The 15,771-nt window shown below is 31.7% G+C and overlaps 1 protein-coding gene across 1 annotated transcript in view; it reads left to right on the top strand.

Annotated features, from left to right (window-relative positions):
* The window catches only part of ADGB (androglobin), a 244,091-nt gene that overhangs the window by 72,609 nt on the left and 155,711 nt on the right, over window positions 1-15,771 (top strand). Inside the window, exons 9-10 of the mRNA XM_074187787.1 lie at window positions 1,866-1,982; window positions 10,059-10,174. Coding sequence (XP_074043888.1) covers window positions 1,866-1,982; window positions 10,059-10,174 — 233 coding nt within the window. The remainder of the gene's footprint in view (window positions 1-1,865; window positions 1,983-10,058; window positions 10,175-15,771) is intronic.

Below are 15,771 nucleotides of genomic sequence, written 5' to 3' on the forward strand. Positions count from 1 at the left end.
GTTGTGATTTGCTTTCATTTTTACTTCATTTTTCTTCTACTACTCTGACTTTTAAAATTATTTTTAGCTCTTCCATGAATTTTTGTTGGGCTTTTGTCTAATTCATATTTTAAGACTTTGCTTGTAGCTAATTTGACTTCATTGTTTTCTTCTAATTTGCTTTGAATTTTTCCTCTTACATAGTAGCTTTTTATCATCAGGTTCTTTTTGTTTTGTTATTTACTCAGTTTCCTATCTTATTTCATAATTTTGAACTTAAATGTTTAAGTTGGGCTCTGTTACTGGCATGCTGTCAGGGGAGCACTATCTCAATCTTAGAACTTTTTACATTGCTATTTTCAGAACTAGTTCTGGGATTTTAGAAATTTTTCTGCTTTCAAGGTGATGTGATTTGGGGACAAGTGTGGTCATTATTTCCTGATCTACTTTCTGGTCCTTACTCAGGAAGGTCCCCTGATGCCTTGGCACTAGAAATAATACTGTATTTTAGGCTGATTCATTCCTTCTGTCCAGAAACCATGATGATCCTCTATGCTCCCTCTTTACTGAAAGTGCTCTCCTCTATGAACTAGAAATGGGTATAGGCAATGGAGTTGCCAAATAGTTGCCCTTCTGGATTCCTGTTCCCTCTTGACTGAAAATGCTTCTCTCCACCCTTGAACTATGACTCAGAAGTGGGTAGAAGCAATGGGGTTTTCAAGAAACTTCTCATCTTGCATCTTGCATATGATCATCCCCTGAAATTTTATTCTAACCAGTTGCCAGGTCTCCTTACCATCTTTGGCTTAAGAACTCCTGTGGCTGCTGCTATATCTACAACTACCACATAGTCCCACCATTAATATTTCATCCACATGGGCCTATGCTACAGATCATTCTTCCTGACTTCCTATATTGTCTTGAAATCGAACAATATCTCACCCTTACCTTTAGTGGACTATTACTCCAGAATTCAACTTGTGACATTTTAAAGTTGTTTGGAGGGGAACATTGTGAAAGCTCAGCTGAATGCTTTTTGTACCCTGCCATCTTGTCCCCACCCTTGAAGAGTTACCTATTGGATTTTAAGAAAAGATCAATAAGAATAAATGACAAAATGTGAAAAGAAGAATATGACAGTATTTTTAAGAGAGTACTATGTTATTTCTCAGGGTAACTTTACCAGGATTGCGATGGATGAAAATTTCATGAGATATATTTGTAGGTAAAGGGGTGGGGAGAAATTTAACAGGGATATAATATGAAGGAGGATTAAAATTATTCTTTTAAATTTTGTCATGAGAAAAAGGACTTACTTTCATATTTTTTATAACAAAAAAGCTTTATTAAGGATAATTTTCAAAGTAAGTATAGTATTACCTTTAATTGTAGGTCAAACTTACCTTACCCCATCTTCCTTACTTAACATTAAATGTTTTATATATTTATATATATATATATGTATATATACATACATACATATGCATATATATGTAATCTATTGTTTTATATAAATGCATTTGTACAGTTTTTTCTCTTTCAAAGCATTCTCATTTAGGATATAGTTTTTAGGAATGATGTATTTTTGAGTCAATAAGGTAATAATAACAGCATTTTCATGGTACTTAATTATTTTTGATAAACCTCTAAGTAAAATATTTCAAGACTTTATCCTTACATTTTCAAGTATCTAGTAAATTCAGTAATAATTTCTCTTGGTTGTTCTGGGTATTTCTAAATATTAGGGAGGAGTATTTCAGAAGCCTCTAGTGGCTCTGTTATTATAATTGAAAGGTATTATTCTTTTGGCCTGTCCTTTCAATAAAATATGCATTTTGAGGTCTTGAATTAGGAATGAATATAATTTTTTCTTTTTATTATAATAGAGAAAGTAGATATAAAAGAAGGAAAGAAGAAGGTGGAAAAGGAGAAAGCCAGGATTTCAAGGCCTCCATCAGATGCTCAACATTCTCTACAACATTCTCTGCAGTCCATAATAGATCGTAAGCTGCCATGCTCTCGGGATAATTACTGGATATTTTGGTTGTTCATGGAAATGTATAGAATATTTTTGTGCTAGAAGGATCAAGAAGATTTGTTCAGGAATGTGAGAAGGCTTTGGATCTAATGTGGGAAGTTTGTGAGTATTAGACACACAATAGTCAGTCTCCAGAAAATAAATTGTGCAGTTTCTTCTGGTTAGGCCACTGATTTGAGGTTTTCAGAATTGAAATTTCAGAATTTCAGAATTATTTCACTTTTTCTTGATTCTGTAGTAAAGTTTTCATTACCCCATGTTATCTCACACATCACCAGCTATTTCAATGCAGGACACATCTGCTGAATTCAACTGCTGAAGGTTCTCTATAATCCTTCTCAGTATTCTAAACAATACCTAACACAAACTTGGACCCTCAAAAGGCTTGTCTTTTGACATTATGAAGCTTACCCTTTCTTTGTGATTGCATGGTATCTAAATGCATCTCACCTCAAATAAACTATGAGTAATTAGTCTTTAGTATGCTTCAAATTTAGACTACCTATTAACATCATATTCCAAAATATGTTGTTTGTTTATTTATTTGCTATTATTATTATTATTATTTGTTTATTTATTTGTTGTTTTTAGCCAATGTTTTGCTTCTTTGGGTCTCCTGATTGATTTATAAAACTAATGTTAAGGCCTTTTAGGACAAGGATGTCAGGATAGATTAGATTTCACTTGTTCTGCTATTCTTTCCATTCCTCATTGGCACCCAATACTATGGAAATTATAGGTACTCAAAAATACTCATTGCATTTCCTTTATGGTAGTTGTTCAATCGTTTTTCGGTTATTTCTGACTCTTCATGACGACCCCCCCCGGTGGTTTTCTTGGTATAGGTGTTGAAGTGGTTTACCATTGCTTTCTCCAACATCTATGGTAAGAGTATACTACTTGTATTTCCTTTATGTTTCTTTTTTATTAAAAGGCCCTTTCAAATCTAAACTGGCTAATTTTTTCTGGTTGTTGGTTGTAATTGGAATTTTAAGTGAATCCCTTTAGAAGTAAATGGTTCTGAATAAAAAGAATAAATTAATTGGGCTTTTTTTAAAGGAATACTTTTACAATGTCATTGATTATTCAGTGCAATAATTTTTCCCCAAAATCATCCTTCTCTGTACATCTGAAAGTGCTTCTTGTTAAAAAAATTGATAGAACTGTATTTTAATTTTTTCTTGTCATTCCTTTTTTTATATGGTTGTGGAAAATAATTTTGGAGGATGTCTATTTTTGTCTTTCTTTTTTGGATTTTAATAATGGTAGAAAGTTGTGGTCTACATTCATTGGGATTTATTCATTCATGGGAGATAATTGAAATCATCTACAAAATCCTACTTGGATGCCTCATTGTGATATGGAGGTTGCTCATGTTTCTCTACAGCTGTGCTATATCTGGTAGATTCTACCAAGTTTGAAAGACTGGACTCGTTTTTGGGGGGATAGCCAAGATAAGTGTGGAGGGGTCCAAAACTATTGATTGGGTTGTGCAGTTGGTAAAGAACTTTTTTTTTATAAAAGCACTACTGTGAAAAAAATAATATAATGGACATGTTACTAGAAAAACTAAATCATATCAATCTTGAGATCTTTATTAATGAAACTAGAAGAAAAAAGTCAAATAGAAAGATGGTTAACAGATTTTCATAGGAGAGAAAAATAAAGGCATTAGTGGAGTTTGTTTAATACACATCTTAAAGCAATAGGAAATATGGTCATCATATTAAAATTATGATAAGAATTAAGAAAGTAATTGAAGATAATTTTTACATATGAACTAGCATCTTAAGATATTCCAAAGTAGATCAATGAATGCATGTATATATACATATATATATGTATATATATATATATATATATGTATATATATATATGGTAACTACAGTGCAAACATATACATAGGAGAAGGCTGGCAAAAAATGCTAGAAAATATATTTCATGAATAATTAACAAGAGAAGCCAAAGGTTCTTATAGTATATAAGTAATTTGTGGGAGTTTTTAATATACAATTAAAATATATCAATACTAGCCATAATGTGTGGAGATATATATCTCCATGCAATGGATTATGGCTAGTATGTCTTTATAAGATGATCTATGGATAATTCTATACAAGAGGAAATCAGGAGCCTCTGAACAGTATAAGAACTGAGTAACCAACAAAAAAATGGCATTGATTATATTGAAATTGGAAATAACAGATAACTGATGTGTGAGTCAATTCCAAATCAATTTTCCATAATCAGTCATATTGTCTATCTGTCAAAGATTAAAATCATTCTTTTTGTATGAAATTAAGCCTCCTCGATTGATGACTCAGAGTGAGTGTTAATAACAGTTGTTTCTGTTGGACCAGAAACCATGAGGGTCTTTTTTTCCAGACTTTTTTTTAAACTAGAGAGAAGAGACTATACTTTGCTTCATTCTTACCTGTGTTTAATCATTGAATTGCCTCAGGCAACTTAAATCTGGGAAAGCCTTAACTTAAATAGGACAAGGTCTCCCACTGCATCTTGGGCCATCTCCAGTTGTCCTAATCCATGTCTTGCCACAGGACACAGATGACTCTGGATGGTCCTCTTTCCATCTAAATCCAATTCAATTGCAAGTCATTGCATCATCTTCCTAATGTCATGGTCCTCTTTGAGAATAAAGGACAAACAACAACAAGCATACTCCAATTATAACCCATTTAAATTAGATATGTGTGCAATTAATTTTAGTCTACCTTTCAATGGCCCTAAAAACAAGATAAATGTGCTATTAACTCTTAGCCAAATCTAATGTGACAGTAAGATTCAAGCAATTCTTAGCCCCCACCCTTCTTTCCCTCTACTCTTCATGTGGTATAACTTACCCCATTCTGCCTCCTGTTTCCTCCCATCTCAGTACAATCCTATTTTTAATATCTTAATTTTTTAAATCATCTTATCAATATCAACTTATGTCCATATCTTCTGCCTAAGTATACTTCCTCTAATAGAAACACAGTTCTCAAGAGTTATAAGTATCCTCCTCCCATGTAGATACGTAACAAATTTATTCTTACTCAATAACATTCTTTTTATTTTCCCTCTTTTCTTTTATATCTATCTATCTATCTATCTATCTATCTATCTATCTATCTATCTATCTTTTGAGTTTCATGTTTGAAGATTGAATTTTCTGTTCATCTCTACTCTTTGCATCAGGAATATTTGAAAACATCTATTTCATTAAATATCCATGTTTTCCCCTAAAAGAGTATGTTGATTAGTTGATTCTTGATTTTTTAATCCAAGCTTCTTTGTTCTCCAGAATATCATATTCCAGTTCCTTCAATCCTTTAATGTTGATGCCATCAATGATGCAGCCTATATAATACTGATGATGGTGGCCCCTTAGGATTTTAATTTTTTTCCTGGCTTTCTTCCATATTTTCTTATTGAACAATAATTCTGGAATTTAACTACAATATTTCTTGGCATTTTCATTTTTGGATCCCTTTCAGGATGTGACCATTAATTCTTTCAATGGCTCTTGTTTTAGGATATCAGGGCAATTTTCCTTGATGATTTCTCAATAAAATGTTATGGAAGCCCCAGAGGGGCTTTTTAAGTCTCCAGTCCAAAAAAGTCTTCTTGGAAGAGCACAAAAGGATTTAAAAATAAAGTAGAAAAAAATGGGAAAAGAAATACATGAGAAATTCAACATCTTGGAAAAGAAAGCACAAAAATTGACTAAAGAAAACAAATTATTTAAAAATACAATTGGACAAATCAGACAAGAAGTCTTTAAAAAATAGAATAGAACTGGTAAAGGAGAATGAGAAAGCTAACTGAAGAAAATTCCTTGGAAATAGAAATAGGCAAGTCAAAACTAATGATTCTATTTGACATCAAGAATCAGTCAAACAAAATTTTAAAAATGGAAAAGTATAAGAAAATGTAAAATACCTCATTGGAAAAAAGTTATTTATGTAGAAAACAGATCCAGGAGAGATAATTTAAGAATTATTGAACTACCTGATAGCCTTGATCAAACGTTAAGAAGTACCAGGCCAAGTACAGAACTCTGGGGTTCTTTTCTGAAGAATTACTGTCATATTGAAAATGAACTATTAACAACTACTCAAGTTCAGACATCCAATCAGTTCTGAATAAATATAAATGTATTGTCATCTAGACTTTTGTTTGCTATCTCCATGAAAATATGAGACATTATCAAGAATTTTGCTAAGTCTAGATAAATTGTATATCAACCCCCCCTTACCATCCAATGTAATAACCTTATCTGAAAACTGGTATGATCTGTTCTTGATGAATCCATTCTGACTTTTTTTAATCATTGATTTTTTTTCCCAGATGTTTAACAGCTCTCTCTTTAATGATCCCTTTTAACTTTTTCTCTAGAATTAACATTAAGATTACTGGTCAGAAGTTTGCAGACTCTTTTTTCTGCTTCTCTTTTATTCCTTTATTGAAAATCAAGATACCTGATCTATTTCAATCTTGTGTAGCCATATTTCCCACAGTCTCCATAATGATTTAATACTCTGATTTGATAGTTTTTAGTTCCAAAGGATGTAATTCATCTAAGTCAAGGATCAGAATTCATTATGGACAATTAGATTATACATTTTTATACTCTTATTTACCATGGTTATCAACTCCATTAGCTATCTTTCTTCTATCATTTACAACATTATCCCATTCACTATAATATCTTGAATAATGCATAGAATTTCAGTGGGTATACAGTGATAGAAAGGGAATAGTGCATTCCTCACCTGATTTTGCATTGCTTTGAATTCTTGTTCATTATTTCTTTTTTTTTGTCAAATGATAACCATTCCACTGATATACTGTCTTGTTATTTCAGGAATGTTTTCAGGATACTTAATAAGAGATATTTAATTCTAAACAATATAACCAATATTGACATTTAAGCTGTTGTCAAGTAGATTTTTAAAGATAGAAACTTGTAATTTTATTGGTTTAACCAACTCCAGGATGAGGAAATTTGCTTTACCAATGAAGAGTAGCATCACCTATACAATTTGTAGACTTTGAAGATATCAATAGTTTCACAGCATCATAGATTAGAATTGGGAGTGACCTTTATAATTCATCTAGTCAAACCTCCTCTTTTTATAGATGAAGGGGCTAAGGTAGAAGGAGTTTAAGTTCCTTCCTGAAGGTCACTTAAAGGCATTATTTAAAACCAGATCCTAGATTTCAGAGTCAGTATTCATTCTACTGAGCTTAAGTTACTAGCTCAAGGTCACACAGATTTTTACTATTTTTACTATTTTTACTAGTATCTATCAATCACTACAGTACAATAATGTTAATGTTACCTTTGGCTTACTACCTTCATATTAAACTTAACTCTTTACAAAAGGTCTATTTGAACTCTAGGATTCAAATATTGAGCCTGACTTAGTGGAATAAATTGAAATTCTGGATTCCAAGAAAAAAATTATAAAAGGAGTATGCTTCCAACCTATCAGCTTCTGAAAATCTCTTAGGTCACATTCTTGTTGCCTTTTCCATACCCCTTGCATTCATGGGCACATAAGAGCCATATGGGGTACTTGAGTAGCAACTGTTCCTATAATTACAAGTAGTTCATAGAAGGTCTAGCATCAGGCCATTTTTTTTGCAAGATGATTTGGTTATACCTATACTATAACAAATAAATGAAAAGCTATCCTATTTCTTAGAGAAGGAGGTAAGTCCTAATATCATTTGAAAATCAAACCCCTGCAAGCAATTATACTTTCCTTTCTGTAAAACTGCCTTTCCAACCTCCTGAACTTCTTCATCCTGAATAAAAGATCAACATTTTCCAACATGAAGGTCATGTGCTCTTGGAGAGTGGAGTGATACTACTCTGTAACTCTCCCATAACTAAACAGATGGGTGATTCCCATAGCATTTCAGAATTGCAAAGTAATCTGATTTTAAGTCCTTATTGATGAGTTTTCCATATTTGACAGTTCCTGTGCTTAGTAAATGATATTTATAATATTACTTAACCATATTCCTTCTTGTTCTGTCCAAAAATTACTCTAGGGAGTGCATCACATTTATCCAGTAAATTTCCTGTACTTTAAGAAGGCAGGTGTGGTCAAAACTCCTTTGCACATCTTAAGCTCATTCATTTATATCTCATGAACATAAAAGTGTAAGCAGTTAGGCATATGTGTGAATACAGAAGGGTCTGCTATTATTCTACAAATCAGCTTTCTTTTTATTTAGAGAACCTTTTCTAACCTCATCTTTGCATTGCATAATCAATTGATAAGAAAATATATATTCTCTATTTATTATGTTATGTCCTGGAAAATGTTTGCAGAAATATTCAATTCAGAAATCATTTGTCCATGTATAAGAAATTATATTAGACTTTGTATTTATGAGGTTTAAAAAAAAGTACAATTCAATTTGCCAGACATATTAAGCCCATACTCTTTCTAATACACTGCTAACTTTTCCTTTGGAGAAATGTATGTAAATACAAGCATATATGTTGAACATTTCTTACTGAATATGCACATATATGTGTATGTAAATTCACACACCATACAAACACACACATACTTAATTCAATTTTCAGGTTAACATTAATTTCTAAGTATTACCCCTCCATTTCTTATTGGCTAAGATATGTTTAAATGGAAATTTGAACCAGCTGTGATATTTTAAGGCTCATTTTATTTAGTGTGTTAATTGTTATATGGTTTTTTTTAGTTGGACTAGGAGGAGGAATTCAACCGTTTGCTCAACAGGTCCCTCAGATGGTAATATATCAAGCATTTGTACACAAAGTTTGGGGGCACCTATGCAGCACAACAGTTAGAACAATGAATCCTGGAGTTTGAAAGATCTGAGTTCAGATAGAACGAGCTATGTGTCCCTGGGCAAGTCACTTAACCCTGGTTGCCTTAGTTCCCTGATCTGTAAAATGAGCTTGAAAAAGAAATTCAAAATCACTCTAATATCTTTGCCAAAACCACAAAAAGGAGTCAAAGAGTCAGATACTACTGAAAATGACTAAGCAACTGCATACAAGGTACTAGCCGCAAAGAGAACTATAAAAACCTTTCACAAATGGACATGATAAAACAGAGTGTGAAATGGTATAAGAAGAGCACATACAAAGGGATGGATGCTTTTTGTTTTAGAGGATCAGATAAAGATATATAGAGGAGGTTGCATTTTAAGTAGATCTTGAGGGTGGGGAGGATTCCAGTGGCTGAAGGTAAATTGTGAGCCCTTTATTCCAGGTGGCAAAGTAACATAAGTAAATATTGAAGAATAGGAGGAAATATTTTCTGGAGTCAGATGTTAGATAATATTGATTTGCTGGTTTTAGACTATTTGGTAGACAATTGAGAACCACAGGAAGTTTCTATGAAGATAATTGAAAATTCGTTAAAAATTTAAATGAAAAAAGGGGGAAATGTTGCATCTAATAATAATTTCCTCAACTGCACAATATGAAATCTATGTCAAATGTAGTAATTTTATTGATATAAAATAATATTGATTTATTAGTAGTATTTTATTATATAGATAATATAAAATGAATGAAGAAATTATATTTTAAAAATGAATTCTGTGCTTTTCTTATTATTCACTTTCCTATTTACACATTATTTCGTAAAGTGCATTCATAATAACAGAGTTACATTTATATTAGGTTTTTCCCCCCATATGAAACAAAATAGACAATTTCCTGTATCACAATCATGACCTTCAAATCTTTCTTAAGAGTCTGGAGAAGGAACTAGAGAAGGATTTAGCAATGTATATCATTGTAATGTAAAATATAATGAAAATGCTTTAAGGTATTTATGCCATTACCATGGGGCTCAGACATTGAAGCATTATATAAAATGAAGTTGGATTATTTTCAGGTTAACATTAATTTCTAAGTATTACCCCTCCATTTCTTATTGGCTAAGATACGTTTAAATGGAAATTTGAACCAGCTGTGATTTTTTAAGGCTCATTTTATTTAGTGTGTTAATTGTTATATGATTTTTTTTAGTTGGACTAGGAGGAGGAATTCAACCGTTTGCTCAACAGGTCCCTCAGATGGTAATATATGCTACTTTTACACCTCTGAATTTGTTTGAAAAGAAGATCTTTACACTAGAGAAAATGGTAAGCAAGTTGTGGATTCACTATAATTTGATTATAATTTAAATCCTAGTTTAGTTTTGTTTAGCGGAGAACATGTAGAACTGGGTTTATTGAAATTTTGGATCCAGTACTCATTCTGCCCCTAATTCATGGTGAGATTTTGGCCAAGTCAGTTGATTTAGTCATCCAAGTATCAGTTACTTCATCTTTTAAATAAATATGTTCAGCTGAATTGGCTAGGGTATTTTCTAATTCTACCAGTGAAAAAATTGAGGTTACTTTGTAATCCCCTAGACAAAAAAACCCAACCCTACGATTATGTTACCTTATTTATTATTTTTTTGGCATCAAAATCCTTAATTCTTTTTTTTTAATTTTATTTCTTTAAGGCTATGGGGTTAAGTGATTTGCCCAAGCTCACACAGCTAGGCAATTAATTAAGTGTCTGAGGTCACATTTGAACTCAGGTTCTCCTGACTCCAGGGCTGGTGCTCTATCCACTATGCCACCTAGATGCCCTAATTTTTAACTCTTAAAAGCTTATATGCTGAATTAAACCTAGGACAAGTAGAATCTATGACTATTTTGCTTGTTTGGAAAGAACTTGTATAAAAATTGTATGCAAATTAGATTGAAATGGAGATGCCCCAATACAGTGTCTATTCCATGTATAATTTACAATTTATATTTAAATTTATCTTCTAGATGAAGTACCTTGTTGCATCATTTCTGCTTCTTTCTCTCTGGTTGTTGCTACAACTCTCTTCTCTCACTATCACTGTCATCTGTCATATTTATGGAATAATAGTATTTATAGATAAGAAACGACCTTACAGATCATCTAGTCAATAATTGTTACAGATGATAAAATTGAAATCTTGAGAGCATTCAAGTTTAGGTATTCTTATTCTAAACTCATACCCTTTCTATTGCATTATGCTGCCTTTCTGAGGCTTGATATTGGCTCTGTAGAACTACATTGCGTGGTACTAAAAAAAAAGCATAATATTAAATTGTGGAGTACTAAAGAGTAGGTGCTAGTTTTGCCTAATCATATGCCAGTTAACAATTTAAGTGAAATGGAAGAGTTTATAAAAAATAAAAACTGCTTAGATTATCAGAAGAGGAAATAGAATATCTAAAGAAATCTATTTTAGATAAAGTAATTGTACAGCCCAAAGATCTATTTTAGATAAAGGAGTTGAACAGCCCAGAGACCTATTTTAAATAAAGGAATTGGATAGCCCATAAATGAGCTCCTTTAGAAAAAAGTACCATCAGATGGATTTACAAGGGAATTCCAAAAGCATTTAAAGATTTTTTAATAATACAAGCATTTAAAGATCAACTAATTCTAATATTAAATAAATTATTTGGTATAATTAGTAGGAACAGGTCTTACCAAACTCATTTTATTGAACAAATATGATATTGATACTTAGATCAGAAAGATTAAAATCAGAAAAAATATAGTCAAGGACCAATTTCATTAGTGAATACAGATACAAAATTTCTAAAGAAAATTTTAACTAGAATATTGCATTATATTACAAGAAGTGTATATTGTGATCAAGTGGGATTTATAACAAGAATACAAGGGTGGTTTAATATAAAGAAAACTATTAATATAATTGAGTATCAATAATAGAAGTAACAATCACATAATACAGAAAAATATTTTGATAAAAATCTTTTGATAACACTCACTGATATTAAAAAAACACTTGAAACTATAAGTAGAAATACAGTTTTCATTAAATTGATAAGAAATATTTACCTAAAATATCAGCAAATATTATTTGTAATGGGGATAAGCTAGAAGCTTTTCCAGTAAGGTTAAGTGTGAAACAGGATCCCTACTGTCATGAATATTCTATTGGAAATCTTAGCAATATAATTAAGGAAAAGATTAAGGAATCAGAACAGACAATGAGGCAATAAAATGTCTCCTTTTATGCAAATGATATGATGATATAATTGGAAAATCCTTAAGACTCAACTAAAAAGTTATTAGAAATAATTAGTGATTTTAGCAAAAGTTGCTCAACTTTCCTATATCATCAACAGAACCCTGCTAGAAAATAGATACCCTATTTAAAATAGCTACACAATATAAAATACCTAGGAGTGCACCTGACAAAATAAAAACAAGAATTATATGATCAAAATTATTAAAAAATCTGTTTATACAAATAAAATTTGATTTAAATGACTGAAGACATATTAATTATTTATGGGTAAGCAGGACAAATCTAATATAAATGACAATTAAACTAAATCTATATTCAATCTCTTCTCAATTAAATTACCAAAATTATTTTACTTAGAAAATATAATGACAAAATTCATTTGAAAGAACAAAAATCCAGATATTAAAAAAACTAATAAAAAGTTTAGCATTAAAGGAAGGAGAATTAGTAGTATCAAATATTAAATTGTATGATAAGGTGGTAATAATATCAAGATGATTGTGATATTTAAATTAGGGAGATTAATGGAGTAAAAAAGCCATAGACAAATATATTCCTAATGATTATTGATCCAAAAAATTAAAATAAAATAGCAAGGAAACTACAGTTACATATCCCAAAGACTGAACATATTAATAAAAAAGATAACAAAATATGATTATATAAATAAATACACAAATTATTTTTGAAAATATATAATAGTCATTTCTATTTAAAACTCTATAAAGTATAGGAATAAGTTGACCTTTACTTCATTTAGCAAATATTATCTTTCTAGAGGCATGAACCAAAATGGTCTGAAATGGTTATAAGCTGGAAACCTTTCTAAAAGGATCAAGGATAAAGCAAAGATGTCCATTATCAAATGGCTAGGAAAATAAATTGAAGGAGTATGCATAAGAAAAGAGGAAATAAAATTATCACTTTTTTAAGATGATATGATCGTTTACTTAGAGAACTGGAGTCAACTAAAAAAACAAACATTTTGAAATAGTTAATAACTTTGAAAGACTTAGGAACTCAGATCAACACAATGGTACCAATTACAAATCTTGAGTATTTATGATAAAACTTGCTATATCAATCCAGATAGAGATGATCATTCAAACTGATGCAATTCTTTTTGGACATGTCCCCTGAAGGAACTTACTTTGCTTCACTTTACCTATTTGTAATGAGTTTTATTTTTCTTACATTCTTAATGGGTAAGGAAGAAAAGATTAGGAAGGACAGTATATGAAATGACAAAATATAATTGAGTTAAAATAACCATATATTACTGTATCTATCTTCACACATCCCCTTCAAAAATAGTCATTTTCTCTTTTTTGTCATCCTTTCCAATATTATTATTATGAGATATAACTACAATTGTTTAAATTTTCATTTATTATTAATGATTTGGGATATTTTACATGGATATTTATTACTTCGTTTCTTTTGAAAAGATGCTAATTCATATCTTGTACCTGAAAATTCATCATTAGGGAATGACCATTATTATATATTCGAATTAGTTTTCTGTATATCTTGCATAGTATACTTTTATTATAGAAATATGTGGCAATGATTTTCCACAGTCAGTTTTCCCTTCAGCTTTATATAATAGAAAGTTTTCCATTTTTTTCTGGTGATCCTCTTTTTTCCTCAAGAAAATTTCCCCCATATTCAGTTATGAAAAGTTTCTCTTTGCTTTTCTAATTTGTTTGTGATGTGACTTTTTATAACTAAGTAATATATTCCTTTGGAACCTATTATGGTTGAGATACTATTTTAGATCTAATTTCTGCTAATTTCTGCATTCTACGTTGCTTATGAGTTTTTGTTGAATAATAAGTCCTTATATCAGTAGTAAGTTTCTTTGGTTTCACTTGTTTCTGTATCTTGTGTAACAATATAATTCATTGATCAATGTTTCTATTTCATTATACTTCTTTAATGTAACCTGAAACTTTAGTCTAAGGACCATACTGAATCCTGGTTATCATCCATTGACATCCATGCTTTCCATGTTTTGGGTCATCTGCAAAATTGATCTACATATTTAATATATCTGGGACACTCTAGTAGAGAAATTCTACACTCATATCTAACTGTTGATGTTGCTAGTTATGTATGGTGTTGCTAGTTATGTATTTTATAGAGAAGATGAATCTTGAAGAAAGCTAAGGTTTTTAAGAGAGAATAGAGGATAGATAGTTTAGATAAAGGCATAGAGATAGGAAATAAAATGCCAAGTTTAAGAAACAAAGCTATATTTTTAATGAAGGTAATTTAGTCCGACTTAGGAAAGGTTATTAAAGTCTTTAAATGATCCTACAAGAAGATTATATTTTATTTTCTCTTAGGGATAAAGGGGGTATGTGTATGGAATGACTGAAAGGTATTGAGGGTAATTAATAACTACACCATGGTTCTTCTTGTCCTTCATTGTCAAAAACGACCAAAATGGCATCACTATATTTGAGACAAATTGCAGTGTGTCCAATTGTGGCTGATTAGACCTATATGAGCTTGGAATACTCCATAACAGTTTGGGCACAAATAGTACATGTGAACACCTGGGGTGGTTACTCTAAACTTGTGTAACTCAACTTGTGTAAAAACTTTGAATTGTTTCAATCCTGACCTCATAGAGTGTAACACTTTACTGAGGAGGGCACACCATCCTGGGAGATTCTGTGCAAGTGTTTCTCTTGTTGTATAATCAATTCTAGAGTTTTTCAGGGTGTCTTGGTATTGCTTCTTCTGACCCCCTTGGGAGTTTTGCCATATTTGAGTCCTCCATAAAATAGTATTTTTGGCAAGCATAAGTCTGGCATTCTATCAGCATGTCCAATCCTTCGTAGCTGTACTTTCTGTAGTATTGTTGGAATGTTAGGCAGTTTAGCCCAAAAAAGGCCCTCAGTGGCTGGTATCTTCTGTCAGGAGATCTTCAGAATCTTCCTAAGACAATTTAAATGGAAGCGATTCAGTTTCCTGACATGGTGCTGTCCAGATTTCACAAGCATATAGCAATGAAGTCAGCACAACAGCTCTGTAGACCTTCAGTTTGGTATTCAGTCTAATACTTCTTTTCTCCCACACTTTCTTTTGGAGCCTCCCAAATACTGAGATAGCTCTGGCAATACGAGTCATTGTCAATGTATATCTCCTTGGAAAGGACACTGCCAAGGTAAGTGAACTTTCCACGGCACTCAAAACTTTTCCATTTGCTTCAATGGATGGTTCCACATATGGATAGTGTGGTGCTGGCTGATGGAGCACTTGTGTTTTCTTGGTGTTCATCGTAAGACAAAAACTATAACAAGCAGAAGAGAATCAATCCAAACCTTGTTGCGTGTCATCTCTAGAGGCTGCATATAGTGCACAATCATCTGCAAAAATAAGATCATGTGCCAACACTCCCTCCACTTTTGTGTTGGCTTGTAATCTTTTCAAGTTAAAGAATTTGCCATCAGTGTGGTAGCTGACCTTGAGGTTCATCATCAGTGAAGTAGTTTGTTAAGATAACTGAAAATACCATTCTTAAAAGTATGGGAGTGGGGACACATTCTTGTTTCACTCCACTGGTGCCTAGGAAATCTCGAGAACATTGTTCACTATCCAGAACCCAGGTATGCTTGCCGTCATGAGATTGACATACAA

This window comes from Macrotis lagotis, chromosome 5, assembly GCF_037893015.1.
Source record: "Macrotis lagotis isolate mMagLag1 chromosome 5, bilby.v1.9.chrom.fasta, whole genome shotgun sequence".
NCBI lineage: Eukaryota > Metazoa > Chordata > Mammalia > Peramelemorphia > Peramelidae > Macrotis > Macrotis lagotis.